Source organism: Dioscorea cayenensis, chromosome 16, assembly GCF_009730915.1.
Source record: "Dioscorea cayenensis subsp. rotundata cultivar TDr96_F1 chromosome 16, TDr96_F1_v2_PseudoChromosome.rev07_lg8_w22 25.fasta, whole genome shotgun sequence".
NCBI classification, from domain to species: domain Eukaryota; kingdom Viridiplantae; phylum Streptophyta; class Magnoliopsida; order Dioscoreales; family Dioscoreaceae; genus Dioscorea; species Dioscorea cayenensis.
In genome coordinates this window covers 5561892-5581668 of record NC_052486.1, presented here as the reverse complement: position 1 = coordinate 5581668, position 19777 = coordinate 5561892, and the positions used below count along the sequence as shown (strand labels likewise).

Here is a 19777-nt window from a genome sequence, read left to right as displayed (position 1 = left end):
CATTTTGGTTGTTCTTCAATCTTAAAAGGTAAGGGATTCTTAGCTTATAAGGTGAGGGTGCAATCTATTTCTCCTTGTTTGCTCTTTTCTCAACCTCCACGACCTCAGGTTCTTCAACATTGGTCTTCTCACTAGGAGATCTACCTTTTACTTCAAGACCACTCCTCAAAGTGATCGCCTTCACATGTTCCCTGGGATTAGTTTCGGTGTTGCTAGGTAGACTTCCTTGAGGTCTCTCCAATAAAGACTTTGCAATTTTCCCCACTTGATTCTCTAGATTGTGCAATGACGCGGTGTGGTTGCGAAGTGTAGCTTCAACCCATTGAAACCGTGTATCCGATGATTGCACAAATCTTGTCAAAGCTTTCTCTAGATCGGTCATCCTAGACTCCAAGCTTGAAACTCGATTCTCCATGGCCTTTTTCTGCCCTTGGTTTCTCCATGAGAAATTGGGGTGGTTTCTCCATCCTCGGTTGTAGGTGTTGCTATAAGGATTGCCTTGTACTCTTCCCGAATTGCCCAAAAAATCTACTTGTTCAGTTGGGGCTGAAGTAGCAATCAAAATAGGACAATCAGACGGCATATGTGAACCTCCACAACCATCATAACTTGTTATAGCCGCTACCCTCGGTGAAGTAAATGTATCCAATTTCTTGCTCAATGCCTCTACTTGGGCTGCCAAAGATGTAACCACATCAATTTCATGGAGTCTGGCCACTTTCTCCTTTTCTCTTGCATTCCATTGGTAGCTATTCATGGCCATTTCTTCTACCAATTGTCAAGCTTCTTCAAGGGTCTTGTTCCCCATTGTACCTCCTGCGGCGACATCTAGAAGTTGTCTTGTACTTGGATTCAACCCATTATAAAAAGTTTGAATGATCATCCAACCGGGGAACCCATGTTGTGGATGTTAGGTAATATCGCAAAAATCAAACAACATTAAAAGGGCATGCAGAAGCAATAATATATTTGCGATATATATTCTAATTGTTCTAATGAGCACCGTAATTTAATTAAAAGGTCCTAGAAAATTACCTCTTAATGATTTTCTTTCTTTTGATGCGCTGAACTTATCTCTCGGATTGTCGTAGATCTCCTAGCGCCGAACGAAAGTTCCACGCCTCTAGATCACACGCCGGAATTAAAAGACAATCTCCTCTTCTTCCCCAAATAGTGGCTAGGGTTAGAGAGGAAGAGAGAGCTAGGGGATTTTATCACTAGAGAATTAATTGAGATGAGTCTATAGTTGGAGAGGAGTCATATTTATAGAAACTTCATAAAACATGAAAAACATTATTCAATTATGAGTTCTATTCGAAATATGATAAGCATCATTCAATTATAATGTCCTATTCAAAATATGAACCTTCATAATATGATAAACATTACCATAGAAGTTCTATTAGAAATATGAGTCCTAATCTAACTAAAACCACTTTTATCTTTGAGTCCTCATAATTTTGATTATCCATTCGACTCCATCGAATTTAAATCAAAATTTAAAATTAAGATAAAAACTCTAGACTAATTTACAATTTCACTCATCCCATGAAGTAAATTATAAATTGACAATTTTACCCCTGTACTCAAAACGAGATTGATTCTTTATCCCTTTAAGCGTGACTCCCTAGGTTCATTCCGATTGGCAATGGGAGGATACCAAAGGATGTGGGTGACACTTAGCCAGCCCCGTGGCCCCACGTCGTAGCACAATTGAACACGAATGAATAGATCATTACGAACCTTTCCGATTATGATTACCATATGTGTATAAACCTTTCGTTCTTATATCCCAACCGAGTGAGAGCCATGGTAATTGTCAAACTCACTGAACTCGATCACATGCAAATAACTATAGTAGGGTGAGATTACCAAACTACCCTTCGTGTCCCACACGATTAGTTTGACTGCCTTGGCCAAGGTCTTCTAATCTCACATACTTATAGTCGCATAGGATACTGACTCGTTTACTTCCGAGAGAACGAATTCCTTTTTGGTGATCACTCACAACTGCTACCTGCCTGACATAGTCGCACTTCGAGGTCGGCCCTACCAAAAGGTGAACTGAGCCTAACAACTCTAGTAACAGACTAGACGTCACAAGTACATTGTGATCATGATACCTCAGGTCTAAGGTCCACTCATATGATCATAACCAACAATCCCAATCATTGACTGTCAAAGAGTAAAACCCATGTGATTGGATTGTTGCGAGTCATGTTCGAATACACCAATTCCCAATGATGCATTTATGGCATATGCTCCCACTATTCCATAGTGTTCAACTAGCACTCTTTGTCAAAGTATATGTCATACAAATCCTTATGAACCTTTAATGCCCAATTAAAGGTTCTCCGATTTGCGAACTATTTAAGTGTATAAGTACCAAACCCTTCTAGTGCTCTCCTCTTTATTCCACAAAGAGTAGAAGTTTTAACTTAATACACATGGACTATAATATTCAAAACTAATTATAATGGCATCACAAGATTTATATGAATATCAAAATAAATGGCTACCAAATAAGAATGTATAATACAAATGAAATGCCCTAATACAAGTATCCTCGTTGGCATTCGAGGGCATAATCCTAACAATCTCCCACTTGTACTCAATGCCAACCAATATGGTATCTTACACCCATCTTCTCAAGATGTCGATCTAGCACAGCTTGTGAGGTTATTTTCTGCATGGCTATGTCGCCTCTTCCAACGATCTCTCGAATGATGTGGTACCTCCGTTCAATATGTTTGGATTTGCTGTGAGACCTTGGTTCCTTGGCTTGTGCTATTGCTCCATTGTTGTCACAATAAAGTGATAATGGGAGCTTCACACTTGGAACTACATGAAGTTTTGTTAAGAACTTCTTAATCCAAACAGCTTCTTTCGCAGCCTCCGAAGCAGCCACATATTCAGCCTCAGTGGTGGAGTCTGCAGTGGTGCCTTGCTTTGAACTCTTCCAGCTTACTGCTCCACCATTGAGAGTGAATACAAACCCTGAAGTGGATTTCCGATCATCAACATCAGACTGGAAGTCTGAATCTGTGTAACCATCCACTCTTAACTCTCCATTTCCATAAATCACAAGCATATCTTTAGTCCTTCTCAAGTACTTTAGAATACACTTCACAGCTATCCAATGCTCTTTCCCTGGGTTAGCCTGGAACCGACTTACAATGCTGACAGCGTACGCAATATCCGGTCTTGTACACAGCATGGCATACATCAAACTACCCACTGCAGAGGCATAGGGTATCATACTCATCTCTTTTCTTTCCTCCTCATCCTGAGGACTCATAGACTTGGAGAGATGAACTCCATGCCTCACAGGTAGAAGTCCTTTCTTAGAGTTTTCCATCCCGAATCGCTTCAAGACTTTCTCTAAGTAAAGGGCTTGGGAAAGCCCCATCTTTCTATTCACTCTATCCCGGTAGATGCGAATTCCAAGGACATATGTGGCTTCTCCCAAGTCTTTCATGGAGAATGTGCTTGAAAGCCAAGATTTGACTGAAGTTAACATACCTATATCATTCCCAATGAGCAGAATATCATCTACATACAATACCAAGAATGATATCTTGCTCCCACTAACCTTCTTATAGACACACGGTTCATCTTCATTCTTTATGAAGCCAAAAGTTTTAACAACTTCATCAAAACAAAGATTCCAACTGCGAGAGGCCTGTTTAAGTCCATAAATAGACCTATTAAGCTTACACACCTTATGAGAGTCAGCCTCAGATACAAAACCCTTGGGCTGTTCCATGTAGATTTCCTCCTCGAGGTATCCATTTAGGAACGCAGTCTTGACATCCATCTGCCAAATCTCGTAATCTAGGTATGTGGCTATCGCAAGCAAAATTCTAATGGATTTGATCATAGCTACTGGAGAAAAGGTTTCCTCATAGTCAATGCCCTCCTTTTGACTATACCCTTTCGCCACTAGTCTGGCCTTATAGGTATCCACCTTGCCATCCGGACCAATCTTTCTCTTATAGATCCACTTGCACCTTATAGGAACTATCCCTTTGGGGCAATCTATTAGAGTCCAAACTTGGTTCGAATACATCGAATCCATCTCTGCTTGCATAGCAAGTTGCCACATTGCAGAGTCCGCATCCATCATTGCTTGATCATAAGTAGAAGGATCATCTCCATAGTTTCCTTCTGCTACCGCATACAAATTATGCTCTCCTTGTAGTAGATAACCATATCTCTCTTGTGGTCGAGATACTCTACTAGATCGTCGCAATAGTGGTTGTGTAACAATAGGTTCAGTTCGTTGTTCTTGAACAACAGATTCCTCAAGTGTTTCATTTTGTTCACTCAGAACAATCAATCTACCCGCTCCACCTTCTCCAATGAATTCGTCTTCCAAGAAGTGGGCTTGTAAAGCTACAATAATTCGTTGATCATCATGCAAGTAGAAGAGGTATCCCATCGAATCCTCTGGGTAACGAACAAAACGCCCTTTTAAGGATCTCACCTCTAGCTTTTCAACTTTAGTCTTCTTGACATAGGCTGGGCATCCCCAAATTTTAATGTGTTTAAAACTTGGTTTTCTTCCCTTCCACATTTCATGCGGGGTCTTAGGGATGGACTTAGAGGGACATCTGTTCAAGATGTGTGCAGCAGTGAGAAGCGCATGACCCCACAATGAAATAGGCAAGTCTGTGTAGCTAAGCATACAACGAACCATGTCCAACAAGGTTCAATTTCTACGCTCAGCTACCCCATTTAATTGAGGAGTCGCTGGTGGTGTTAATTGTGAAACTATCCCATGTTCCTTTAAGAACAAGTCAAACTCGGTGTTCATATACTCACCACCACGATTTGATCACAGTGTCTTTATACAATGACCAGTTTGATTTTCCACTAAAGCCTTATACTTTCTAAACATGTCAAGTGCCTCTGACTTGTTCTTCATTAAGTATACATAACCATACCTAGAATGGTCATCGGTAAAAGTTATGAAATACTGGAAACCTCCGCGAGCCATCTCATTGATCGGCCAACAAACATCGGTGTGTACTAAATCTAAAACTTGTGATGCCCTATCAGGATGTCCAATGAAAGGGGATTTGGTCATTTTGCCAAAAAGACAAGACTCACATGTCGGATAGGGATTGAATCCCAATGGACCTATGAGGCTATCTTTCTCCAACTTGTGAATCCTTTGTTCTCCAGCATGACCTAATCTTAAATGCCACACAAGTTTTTGATTTATCTCATGCATACCATGTCTTTTAGTGATAGCATTCACAACACATTTATTCTAAACATTTAAATAATACAATCCATTTACTAAAGAGGCATCGCCAACTAATTTATTTCCAAAATAAATATCACAATTAGTTTCACCAAATTTAAAGACATATCCTTTTCTGACTAAAACTGCAACAGAAATAATGTTCTTTAATCGTTTTGGTAATACTAAACAATCCTCTAAAACTAAAATATGTCAAGAATATAAAGGAATAGAAGTAGATCCTATGTGAGTTGCTGCAACACTATGTCAGCTTCCCACGTTGATCATCACCTCTTGTTCACCCAGCTTCCTTCTTCTTTCCAGATCCTGATTCATAATACAAATATGAGCACTAGCTCCTGAATCAAGAATCCAAGAAGTAGAAAATACAGAAATCGAACCATTTGTTTCAAAAACAAATCGTTTCATACCTGTAGCACAGTTTACTTTAAGCTGTGGGCAATCCCGCTTCCAATGACCGGCCTCGCCACAATGGAAACACTTGCCTGCTTGCTTAGAGCTCTCACCCGCACGAACCGCAGGAGCCTTACCCTTTTTCTTACCCACCCCTCCCACTGCTTTGGGAGCCAAAGCCTTCTGCTTCTTGCCCATCTTTTTCTTCTTGGGCTTTGAGGGCCTAGAAGTAGAGATAGTTAAAGCAACAGCATCCTTCTCTTTAGTCTTCATTTGAGACTATGTACTTACTAGCTTGTTAAGAAGACCAGCCAGTGTGTACTCAATCTCATTCATGTTAAAATTAATAATAAACTGAGAGAAGGAGTCAGGAAGAGACTGCAAGATGAGATCAACCTGAAGGTTGTAGTCCATGGAAAAGTCAAGAGCTTCCAACCTCTCAATCATAGAGATCATTTTGTAGACATGCTCTCCAACTTCTCCACCCTCACTCATCTTTGCCCTAAAGAGCTCTCTCGATATTTCATACCGAGCAGTCCGACTATGCTCTCCATAGAGCTCCTGCAAGTGCAACAATACCAATCTCGCATCACTCATGTTTTCATGAGAGCTTTGCAGATCACTACTCATGGAGGCTAACATATAGCTCCTCACTCACAAGTCGTCCTCAAGGCATTTTAGATATACGTCTTGTTCTTCCTTACTTGCCTCGGGTGGAGGTTCGGTAGGAATATTGGCCTCAAGAATGTACCCGATTCGCTCTAAATTGAGGACTATCCTCAAATTCCTTAGCCAATCTACATAATTGGGCCCGGTAAGGGCATTTTTCTCAAGCAAAATATTAAGTGGGTTATGAGTCATATCGAGAAATAAACTGCAAGAAAATAAATACCAAATTATTAGTTTATTTATATTATACTCAAGTTATATTAAGGTTTTTAAATAAAACTTGGCTCCCACTACATTTTTCGAAATCTACACTCCCACTATAGAAATCGGAAATCCTCGTTGGTAGGATCTCGTAGTGAGTGATTGTGTTCTTTCTTAAATCTAGTGGAGCTTAACCCATACAGTATAATTGCACCACCAGAGTTAATGAAGTGGCGTCCGATGCCAACCTATTCCATAGGTAGTCCAATCAATTTTGGCTCATAGTTTACCAAGCCTCAACCCATACAGTTTAATTGGCCCGTAAACTATCTGAGTCAAGCCCACCAACTTCTGTCAATCTAACAATTGAATTCCACCCCCTCAACCCATACAGTATAATTGGGGAGGAATTTGTTTCGACTGACGGCATCCAATGCACTAAAGGCTCTTAAAATCATAAGCGAATACAAGACCCCCTCGTACAGGGAAGATATCATGCACCCTTATAACTCTAATCACCCAAAGCTTGGTGGAGAGCCAGGACATCCCATGCCTTTCAACTCAGTGTTATTCTTTTGGGAGAATTGTTTACAAGTTATTAATTGGGTCTCATATTACATTAATCATGCATGTATAAATTAGACATACATTCACATTCAACCCATCACATGCATACGATCATGAACATCTACGATTAACCTAATTTAATAGATTAATCTAAAAATAAAAATCCTAAACTATTACATGGCTTTGCGCTCCATACAAAAAGGACTTTTACGCGGGCTTCTTGCTCCACGTATTCTCGGACTCTTGTGTCACTTTATGTTTTGTCTAAAAATTTACAAATATGTATCCTAGATACAATCTACTTTTTGCAAAAAAATTAAAGAAAAATAACATTGGACACAACATGGCCCAAATACATAAGTACAAAAATAAAATAAATATAAAAAGCCCTAAAGTTCATGATCGTATGCTATCCATTCATTCAACACATCAAAATAAAAAAATAAAAATAAATCAATCATAAATTACATTGGTGTGGATTCAACTTTATTTAAAAATAAAATAAATAATACATAATAATAATAAATAAAAATTAAAAAAATAATAAAGTATAATTACTAAATAAATGCAAGTAGCTAAACATACAAAACTAAAACTAGAAATATGACGTGGGGCCCACGCAAAAGTTGCTTTCATTATTAATATTATTATTATTTGTTTATTATTTAAATATTATTATTATTATATATTATAACCTTTAAATCAATACTTTATAACCTTTAATTAATTAATTAAATAATAATATAAATAATAAATAAATAAAAAAAATAATGTACATGTGCTATGCCATCGATGCTCCCCATGTAGCACTACACAACTTTTTTGATTTATATAATATATATATATTTCAATTATCTATTCATATATTATTATTCATATATATATATATATATATATTTTCAAATAAATTCATGAATCCCTAACTCAAAAATAAAAATTATGTATAAAAATCTAATTTTTATCATGAATCTTTTGATTTTTATATAATAATCAAAATAATGATCACCAATGCAATTTTATGATTTTTTTAAACCTAGTGCTCATTAAAAACAAATAACTCTGCTCGATACCATCTGTTAGGGTAATATCGCAAAAATCAAATAACATTAAAAGGGCATGCGGAAGCAATAATATATTTACGATATATATTCTAATTGTTTTAATGAGCACCGTAATTTAATTAAAAAGGTCCTAGAAAAATTACCTCTTAATGATTTTTCTTTCTTTTTGATGCGCTCGAATTTATCTCTCGGATTGTCGTAGATCTCCCTAGCGTCGAACGAAAGTTCCACGCCCTCTAGATCACACGCTGAATTAAGAGACAATCTCCTCTTCTTCTCCAAATAGTGGCTAGGGGTTAGAGAGGAAGAGAGAGCTACGGGAATTTTTCTCACTAGAGAATTAATTGAGTTAAGTCTATAGTTGGAGAGGAGTCATATTTATAGAAACTTCATAAAACATGATAAACATTATTCAATTATAAGTTCTATTCGAAAATATGAACCTTCATAATATGATAAACATCATTCAATTATGAAGTTCTATTCTAAAATATGAACCTTCATAATATGATAAACATTACCATAGAAGTTCTATTAGAAATATGAGTCCTAATCTAACTAAAATCACTTTTATCTTTGAGTCCTCATAATTTTGATTATCCATTCGACTCCATTGAATTTAAATCAAAATTTAAAATTAAGATAAAAACCCTAGACTAATTTACAATTTCACTCATCCCATGAAGTAAAATTGTAAATTGACAATTTTACCCCTGTACTCAAAACGAGACTGATTCTTTATCCCTTTAAGCGTGACTCCCTAGGTTCGTTCCGATTGGCAATGGGAGGATACCAAAGGACGTGGGTGACGTCTAGCCAGCCCCGTGGACCCACGTCGTAGCCCAATTGAACACGAATGAATAGATCATTACGAACATTTCCGATTATGATTACTATATGTGTATAAACCTTTCGTTCTTGTATCCCAACCGAGTGAGAGCCATGGTAATTGTCAAACTCACTGAACTCGATCACATGCAAATAACTATAGTGGGGTGAGATTACCAAACTACCCTTCGTGTCCCACACGATTAGTTTGACTGCCTTGGCCAAGGTCTTCTATTCTCACATACTTATAGTCGTATAGGATACTGACTCGTTTACTTCCGAGAGAACGAATTCCTTCTTGGTGATCACTCACAACTGCTACCTACTCGACATAGTCGCACTTCGAGGTCGGCCATACCAAAAGGTGAACCGAGCTAACAACTCTAGTAACGAGACTAGACGTCACAAGTACATTGTGATCATGATACCTCGTGTCTAAGATCCACTCATATGATCATAACCAACAATCCCAATCATTGACTGTCAAAGAGTAAAAACCCATGTGATTAGATTGTTGCGAGTCATGTTCGAATACACCAATTCCCAATGATGTATTTATAACATATGCTCCCACTATTCCATAGTGTTCAACTAGCACTCTTTGTCAAAGTATATGTCATACAAATCCTTACGAACCTTTAACGCCCAATTAAAGATTCTCTTATTTTGCGAACTATTTAAGTGTATAAGTCACCAAAACTCTTTCTAGTGCTCTTCTCTTTATCCCACAAAGAGTAGAAGATTTAATTTAATACACATGGACTATGATACTCAAAAACTAATTATAATGTCATCACAAGATTTATATGAACATCAAAATAAATGCCTACTAAATAAGAATGTATAATACAAATGAAATTCCCTAATACAAGTATCCTCGTTGGCATTCGAGGGCATAATCCTAACAGCTCTATCCAGCTCGTATAGACACTGTACACCACAAACACCTTGCACTAAAATGGCTCTAAACGGCTCATTTGTTGTCCGATTGACCTCATTTTTTATTCTAATGACTCGGGACACTCTAAAGGCACACTCCTAAATGGAAATTAATCAATAAAACACATTAAAAATATAAGAAAAAAATAAATATGAAATTGATCAAACTACCACATCCGTGAACCCTCCCATTTAGCACCTATTATTCACAAGGTTCGAGCCTTGTATTTACCCCTTCTTGAGGATTTTCTCCCACCTTTTCAACCTCCTTAAATACCTAAAATATTATTTTTTTATTTTTTTATTTTTTATTTTTTTAACATAATAGGACATTCAAAGAACTTAAGCACACAAGTTAAACTCAAGAGACAAAACATAAGCGAAGTAAAGAAAAAGTCACTAGTCTCTAATTCTGAGCTCTAATTCTGCCGGAACATAAACACGCCCTTGAAACTCTAGGATTTCATCTTCTCTCAATCTGAACTCACTAGTCTCTTTAGTTTGTAACTTTTGCATCTCTTGTATCAACTTTTCATCATTACCCTGAAGCTCCTTAATACGATCCAACAGTGATGGTCTTACTATGAAACTGGCCACTAATGCTTCACTATATTCAATGTTAAGGTCTAATCTCAAGCTCTTCATTGCTGAAAGAAGTTGCACATAGGACACCCTCAAAGAAGATACTGAAGTAGACTTCCTACTCAAAGCATCAGCAACCACATTTACTTTTCCTAGATGATAGTCTATGATCAAATCATAATCCTTTATTAATTCCAACCATCACCGTTGTCTCAAATTCAATTCCTTTTGAGTAAAAAGATACTTCAAGCTTTTATGGTCTGTAAAAATCTGACACGTTTCTCCAAAAAGGTAATGCCTCAAAATCTTCAAAGCAAAGACCACCGCGCCAACTCCAAATCATCGGTGGGATAATTCAACTCATGTTGCTTTGATCGCCTAGAGGCATAGGCCACCACTTTTTCTCTCTTGCATCAACACACAACCTAAACCTTGCCGAGAAGCATCACTATAGACTACAAACACTTTCCCACTTTCGGGGCAAAGTAAGCAATCGAGTCGATGTCAAAGCGGTCCTTCAATGTTCGAAAAGCTCTTTTCACACTCATCATTCCAAGAAAAACTTCACTTCCTTACGAGTTAACTTTTGATAATGGCAAGGCAATTGAAGAAAAATCCTTCCACAAATCTCCTATAATAACCCGCAACTACAAGAAAACTTCAAACTTGGTAACATTCTTCGACCTTTCCCACTTTTACAATGGCTTCAACTTTCTTTGGATACACAAATATCCCTTCTCCTGACACCACATGTCCAAGAAATCCAACTTCACAGAGCCAAAACTCGCACTTGGAGAATTTAGCATATAATTGCTTCTATCGGAGAGTTTGCAAAAACAATGCTAAGATGCTTGAGCATGCTCCTCATTTGAAGGTGAATAGACCAAAATATCATCAACAAACACAATGAAAAACTTGTCTAAATAAGGCTCGAACACCTGCTCATCATATCCATAAAAAGTCTGCGGGGGCATTAGTCAAAACCAAATGGCATCACTAAAAAAACTCATAATGGCCATAACGGGTCCGAAAAAGCCGTCTTTGGGACATCCTCTAACTTAATCTTCAACTCGATGGTACCCACGATGACAAATCAATCTTAGAGAACACCTTTACTCCCTTAAATTGATCAAATAAATCATCAATCCTCGGCAACGGGTACTTGTTCTTGATTGTTACCCGATTTAATTGCCTGTAATCTATGCACAACCTCAAAGATCCATCCTTCTTCTTTACAAAAAGAACTGGTGCACCCCAAGGTGATACACTTGGTCGAATAAAACCCTTGTCTAGAAGATCTTGCAATTGAGTCTTCAATTCTCTTAGCTCTGCTGGTGCCATCCGATAAGGTGGTATAGAAATAAGAGCCGTACCAGGTAGTAAATCTATAGCAAACTCCATTTCTCTATCTGGTGGTAAACCTGGTAATTCTTCTGGGAAAACATCCTGAAATTCCTTCACCACTAGCATCTCTTCTAGTGCTGGCTCCTTAACTCTTGTATCTACCACATGAGCCAAAAACATTGGGCAACCCTTGCTCACCAATCTTCTAGCTTCCATGGATGAAATTAAACATGAAGGTAAAGTTCTTCTCACACCCTTTAACACCACTGTGGATCCTGAAGACCCAGGAATAGTAACTTTTTTCTTGAAACAATCAATGGAAGCATGATGTCTATCCAACCAATCCATACCAAGGATAGCATCAAAATCTTTGATCTCCAAAGGAATCAAGTCTGCCTTCAAGACAACTCCATTAACTAGCACAGAACTCTCCCTATACACCAAACTCCTTACTACCTCTTCACCTAAAGGAGTTTGTATCACCAACTCACCACCGAAGGGGGAAGGGTCACTATTCGCGTAACATGCAAATGTAGTACTAACAAAAGAACGCTCTGACCCAGAGTCAATCAATGCATAAGCGTCATGCTGAAAAATGGATAATGTACCTGTGATCACATTAGGTCTACACTTAGCTTCTTCCTCTGTCATGGCAAACACCCTGGTCTGGGCTCTGGTCTGAGGTCGCTGGGCACCTGGCTGTGAAGTGTTGCTAGCAGCTACTGACTAGGTAGTAACTGGGGAAGATGCTACTGGCTGGGAACCTCTGAACTGGATAGGACGGTCTTGAGATGATGGTACAGATCCACCCCATCCCAACTCTGGTCATGCTGACCTCAAATGTCCAGTTTGACAACAATGGAAGCACTTACGAGGTGCCTGACACTGCCTTTTATGCGACTTTCAACAATTCTTGCACCTGTTACTAGCTTCTGGGCCTCTAACACTAGGAGCACTGTCAGAACGTGTGAGTCTCTGCTGATCACCACTCTGAGATAGTGGGGGTCTAGTGGGGCCTAGAGCAGAATTGCCCTTAGAGGAACCCTCACTCCTACTCTTCTTAGATGGCTGTCCCGACTCTAAGCTTCTTCTCTTAGCTATGTTCTCTCGAACTCTCTTGCCTTCTCTAACCAACTGCTCTGCCCTCAAAGCTGATTGTACCACCTCCTTAAAGCTTTGCTTGCTTGTAACTGTCATTCTTTATTTAATACCCAAGTTCAAACCAACTTTAAATTTAGAGCAGAGAACTTCCTGAGTAGGTGCTAACTCTGGAACAAAACTAGCCAAATCTTTCAATTCTGTCTCATATTCTGTAACTGTCTTATTTCCCTGAACCAGTCTCATAAACTCATGCCTCTTCTGATCACGGTGAAACTAGGTGTAATATTCTTCATCAAATTCACGCAGAAAATCTGACCAAGTAACCTGCCCAAATGATCTACTCTTCAAACTTTCCCACCAAATTCAAGCTCTGCCCTCCAACAGCCTAGTAGCAACCCTGAGTCTCATCTCACCACCTAAACTCATGTCATCAAAGGTAGCAATTACCCGCTTGACCCATTCTTTAGCAATCATGGCATCACTGGTGCCATCAAAAGAACCACATCCAAGCTGTCAGGCTTCTTTTAGCAGCTTGGACAAAGCTAAGGCTTGACTAGGTACACTGGCCTCTCCTAGGGTACACTGAACTACTGGGGCCTGTGGTGGTGCAGGTTTAGGTGCTGGGGTAGGTACTGGGGCAGTCTGAGCCTGTCCCCCAAAAATCCTCTAATAATCTAAGATGTCCTGGTACTCCTGGTAGGTAGGCTGCCTCCCCTTGGTAGCACAATGAGCCCTAAAGGCTTCTAACGCCTCAGGAGTTGGAATAGAAGCAGGCATAGGAGCAGCTCCCTGAACCTCAAGGGCATGCACAGAAGTTGCCATTGCAAGATCATGCCTTGAACTGGCTTCCTGCCTAGGTGGCGATGGAGATGGGGGCGTGGTTGGTTCTCCTCCCCTTCCACCTCTCTGAGCTCTTGGTGTAGCAACAGCAGGAGAATTAACACTTCCACGGCGAGTGCATAAATGTTGTGCTGGCATCTTACTGAAATGAAAACATAAGACATCTTTTAGAAATAACTACAATATGCAACAATGATATATGTAGACTCTTCTTGGATCCACTAGTAACAAAGACAAAGAGTCAAACTTTTGTCCCAATCAAGAAACTAACTCCAGATCTACATTATAGTGTCTAAATCTACACCTAAACTCTAAACCAGGGCTCTGATACCACTAAAGTATGTCACGTCCCGTTCCGTGGGTCCCATATGTGGCATACCGCCACGACAACCCAAGGGAGGCCCAACACTGCCTCGACCCTTGATTGCCGTAAGGCTAACTTGTTTCCTGTACAGAACCACCATAATAGCAATAAACGTTTTAACAATCCAATAGGCACAACCATTCCTACATATACTCATCACTATAATACAAGATATGATACATAGATAATCATAACATAGAAGGTCATAACATAAGGACACCATCCGCCGAGCACTGAGTATAACTGTCATACATTATATAATCCAAATTCACACATATACGAATGTCCAAGGAAAGTATAACAAAATATGTAGTTATAACATACTAGTGGATCCCCGCTAATACATGCTAAAAATGCTTAAGTATCATACACGACTTAAATAATAAAAACTACTCCGCAGCACTTCACGCTTTTATCCTCACTGTCTGCATCACGGGGAGGGGAAAATGAAGAGGGGATGAGTAACTAGGTTACTTAGTGAGTGGCTAAACATGGAGCTATATCTCATACGTAATATATTAAAGTAAAAATATCAAAAAAATATATTTCAAATCTTCAAAAATATTCAATATACTTTGAATGTCAAGTATAAAGTAAGAAATAAAAATTTACAACAATGAAATGCTTGATAAAAATTCTTTAAATCATCATGAAATCCAAATCCATTCTTTTGTTTAGTAACTCATAATCCATAAGCATATAAATTTTCGGTTAAAACAATCATATATATATCTTAGATAGCCTCAAAAACCCACCTTTTGCTAACTGTGGTCGCGGTTAGGTCGTGAGCTACTAAGATGCGCTATTCCTCGTGGATTTGACTACCCACCCCTTGGGTACTTTTATTACTCGACACACGTGCACTTGCGTGTACACACACGTAAAAAGGATGTGCGGTATTCTACCCTGACTTCAACAGGTAGCAATGCTTAATCACTATAATAGCATCATCTATAGTTTACAATTGCATGCCTACTTACAATTCTCCATCTATCATTGTTCCTCTTAATGTATTAGTGTATAAGAAAGGATACTCTAGGAATTTTGATATGGGCATTGCTTCCAAGTAATATGCCCTAATATGTGCTAAAGACTTTAATCGCAGCATCATCAATTCTACGCTTTATCTAAGGATATCTTCCAAATTTTAATCTTCTAAGTGAAGATTTTTAGCACTTGCTTCACTATTCTTTGTATATTTATTACTATCATATTCATCCCCACTACAGTTCCAATAAACACCAACTTTATTTTAATGAATATAATGAAAAGAAGTTTTTCTAACATCTTTTTGTTTGTAACTTGAATGTGTATGTGGTTACATTATGGGGTGAGTAGTATGCCCATGCATTTGATGGTTGTTATGAGGAAATGAACCCAACATTGAATGTTAGATCACCCTATGCCCTCCATTATGTCGATTTTTCTTTTCAGACTTCATTAATTGACCACACGAATGTAGCCGCCCCATCCCATAGTATCTTTCGAATCGTCGTTATCTTTATTGAATTGTTGTTGAAAAGGAACAATCGGGTGGAAGTTGCAAAATCAAGCTCCACGTATAGTTTAAGAACTTAAATATCAATAAATGTTTTTGAGTAGTTGAACATCATTCGAACATTAGATCGTTATGCAATTTAAATTATCCATAGAAAATCTTGATGTTACCTGAATAAATAGGTAACTTGTATTTGATGAGTGAAATGCTTTTACTGTCTACCACTTCAATGTTTTCTATAATGATTCTTTTTAAAAATTGTAAAGAGATATCATTTTGTATATAAAAATAAGATTGATTATCGGAAAATTATATAACACTATCTTTAGTTGTAGTAATGGAACCATTGTAGTAAACTAGAACAAGTGATTTTTTTCCCGCCATTATCGAATAAAAAGAATGTGATTGTAGAGAGAGTAATTTGAAGAGAGTAAATAGGGTAAGAATGAAAATTGACTAACAAGATTTATATTGGGAAGGATTTCAGGTAATTCGATTAGGAAGCTTTCTTGTCGGTTGAAATTTTAATCTTTGTAATGTTGACTACTTTCATTTTTTGTTTATTAAACTTTCGACCGTTGTAACTTTTAATTATTTCAGGTTTGATAGTCAAGTTACCGACGATTACAGATTTGGCTTCTTATTTTTTTCGGTTGCAGATTTTACTGTCATAATTTTTTGCAGATTTGACTATCATAATTTTTGACAATTGCATATTTGACCATTGTAATTTTTTATTGTTGTAGATTTGACCGTCATACTTTGATAATATCGAAGATTTGATAGTCTTAAATTCTAACAGTTACCAATTTGACCGTTGTAACTTTTGATTATTGCAGATTTAACGATTGCTTGACCATTGCATTGTTGGTAGTTGTAAGTTCGAATAATTGCATATTTGTATGTTATAATTTATAATCATTGTAGATTTGGTTGGTGGAACTTCTGATAGTTATAGATTTGTAATTTTTTTATCATTGTAATTTAATAATTGTAATTAGTTGTCAGTGAAATTTTATCTATTGTACTTTTTATCCATTGTAATTTCTATCATTGGAATTTCGAACGTGTTATGCTGGCTCGTTATAAATTTGAGTCTAAAATTTTTCTAAATTTTTTTGTTTAAAGTTTAAGAAGTGGTGATATTTAAATAGAGATTGTGAGGAAGATTTTTATTAAAAAATCAGGGACTAAAAATGCAAAAATTCTAAGGAAACAACGAGGGCAAAGCGATAAATGATGAGGGAAGTCAAGAAAAAGTAAAATTTTACTCTTATTAAAAGAACAAGAAAAAGTAAAGATTTTGGGCTAGTTTTATATAAAGTTGTGCAGAACGTGTATATTGGTAAATAATATATATATATATATATAATATTAACAGAAAAAAAGGCTTAAAAACAACTGTTGATTTACATATCAAATGTTGTAAAAAATAATGAAAAAAAATGTAAGGGGAGAAAGATAATAAAATATATTAAATAAACTCAAATATTATAATGCTAGATATCAAATACAACACTGAACTCATGCTTATATAGAATAAGCATAAAATATGTTTTTATAATAATATTAAAAAACACTTTCTTGCTGCCAATATATAGTAACACCGATTATGCATAAATACATCATGTCATATTTTGATGCTAGCCATAGACTTTCTTAATGTACTAAAATACCAAACACAATTCAACAAATCTCATGAACTATGCTCACCGACAATCACCTTCACCAGTGCATCAAAGTTATTGATTGAGTTTCGTCCAGGCTTTGTGGTCTGTTGTGCTGTTATCTTGAGCTTGTCACCCTTTTCTCTCATCTTTTTCTTTTCTTCGGACTTCAGAACGACATTGAGAACTTGTATGATGTCTTATTTTTCCACCGTTCTACCTTCAAAAGTGACACTAATTTTCCATATCCATGATACTGCTTTAGCATTTATGCATTGATCCCCAAAGAATGGTCTACAAATCAATGGCACACCACTCGAGATACTCTCCAAGATAGAGATCCATCCACAGTGCGTCAAGAATGAGTAGGGATGTGGTGTTCAATGAAGGATCATGGTGGAACTGGGGCAAGAAATCAAGGTGAACCAGCAATGTCAATTGAAGAAGCAATTGAAGACTCAACTGATACAGTGATAGGCAATACAGAAGTAGAGATACTAACACAGAGAAAGGGAAGTGAAGTGATAGGGATTGAAGATATTCTCATTCAAAGGCAAAGTCCTCAAACCGCATGGACTCGATGATACACCACCATGAAAGGCCCATTCTATCGATAGATATCTACAACACTTGTACATTTATGCTGTGGTGTTGGTGATCCAACCGAGTTTCGGGAAGCAATGAATTACAAGGGAGTGGCAGGAGGCAATGAATGCAGAAATAGCATCAATTGAGAAGAACAATACCCTGGAGTTGTGTCAATTGCCTTTATGGAAGCATGCAGATGGGGATGAAGTGGATTTATAAATCAAAAATCAATGCTCAAGGCCAAATTGTGAAGCTGAAAGCTAGATTGGTGGCCAAGGGGTACTCCACGAGTGCTATGGAGTGGACTATGAGGGAAGTTTTCTCACCCGGGTTGCTCGACTCAGAAATAGTGAGACTAGTGTTGGCATTGGCAGCTCATGCGGGTTGGCCTGTATTTCACTTTGATATCAAGCCTACTTTCTTGAATGAAGACATTGAAAAGGAGGTGTTTGTTATGCGACATCGAAGGTTATACAATTGAGGGAAGTGAAGATCTAGTCTATAGTCTAAGGAAAGCACTCTATGGCTTTGAAACAAGTCCCTCAGTAGCGTGGTATAGTAGGATTGATCGACATTTTAGAGAGCAATGCTTCATAAGGAGTGAATACTGAGCACATGATCGTATAGAAAGGAGCAAGCAAATGGAGAAAGCTTTACTCATGAGCCAATATGTGGATGATATCATATATACAAGATCATCTATTGCTCTCATTAATCAATTCAAAAACACAAATGATGGAGAACTTTGAAATGTCGGACTTGGGAGGACTGAATTACTTCCTTGGACTCGAGGGTTAGCAAGAATCGGATGGCAATTTTTATTAAGGAGAAGAATTACATTAAGAATTTATTACAAAAACTCAACATGAAGAACGCAAGCTAGTTATGACTCCAATGGGAGTGAATGATAGATCTTAGGGGACACCAGAAGTTTAATTTGCTGATATAAGAATATACAGAAGTCTCATTGAGAAGCTCCTATATCTCACCCACACTTGGGCGACATTTGTTTTCTCGATGAAGTTATCTATCTTGGTACATGAATTGTCCAACTAATGATCATTTCTTTATGACAAAAAATGAGTGAGAAATACCGGTGGGAACTAAAAAGAGCATGGGATGTGGTTCTCTCAAGTTGATGAAGGAGTGTTAGAAGTATTCTTAGAGCGATGATTGAGGGGAGGTTCCTTATCGATGAGGAAAAGCGCATTAGGGATGGTACTTCAGCACTGGGCTTGAGTGTAGTGTCATATAGAGTTCAAGAAAGTAGGAGATAGTGGCCTTATCAACTACGGAGGCAGAGTACATCTTAGCAAGATCAATATCTTGTCAATTTGTATGGTTTAGGGAGAATTTTTGCAAGAGTGTGGGCATTCAATCAAGAACTCAACTCAGCACTGTAGTGTTACTGATCAATCAAAGCAATTGTGCGTGGCCAAGAACCCTACGTACATTATGGGAGAACTAAGCACGTCAATGTGTGTTATCACTTTATCAAGGGATTGGTTATGAACAATGTGATCTCTCTTCACTATTGTTTGATAGATAAGTAGTTAGCAGACTTGTTTACCAAACCACTCCCACCTGAAAAGCATGCAGCTATGAGAAACTTGATTGGAGTGCGCGAACTACAATCAAGAGGGGTTGTTGATGATATGATTGAAGATAGGCTGCTGACAGGAGGCATGGAGATGCAAAGCTAGCGAACATCACAATTTGGGTGATGGATTGACTGCAAGGTGTTGTAAGCAATGGAGTGGTGAGAATGGAAGAAGAACCCTTACAAGCATGGCATTGTACCAAATTGGGATGGTGAGGCATGCGGTTGGTGAGAAGCTGGGATTTGATCTTCTCTCTATTATGTTA

General features: G+C 37.8%; 1 protein-coding gene across 1 annotated transcript; it reads right to left on the bottom strand.

The window, feature by feature from the left end:
- Positions 1–5941: 5941 nt before the first annotated feature.
- Positions 5942–6292, bottom strand: LOC120278459. The gene has a single exon (XM_039285253.1). It carries the CDS (start codon positions 6290–6292, stop codon positions 5942–5944), a length of 351 nt encoding a protein of 116 aa, XP_039141187.1.
- Positions 6293–19777: the final 13485 nt, after the last annotated feature.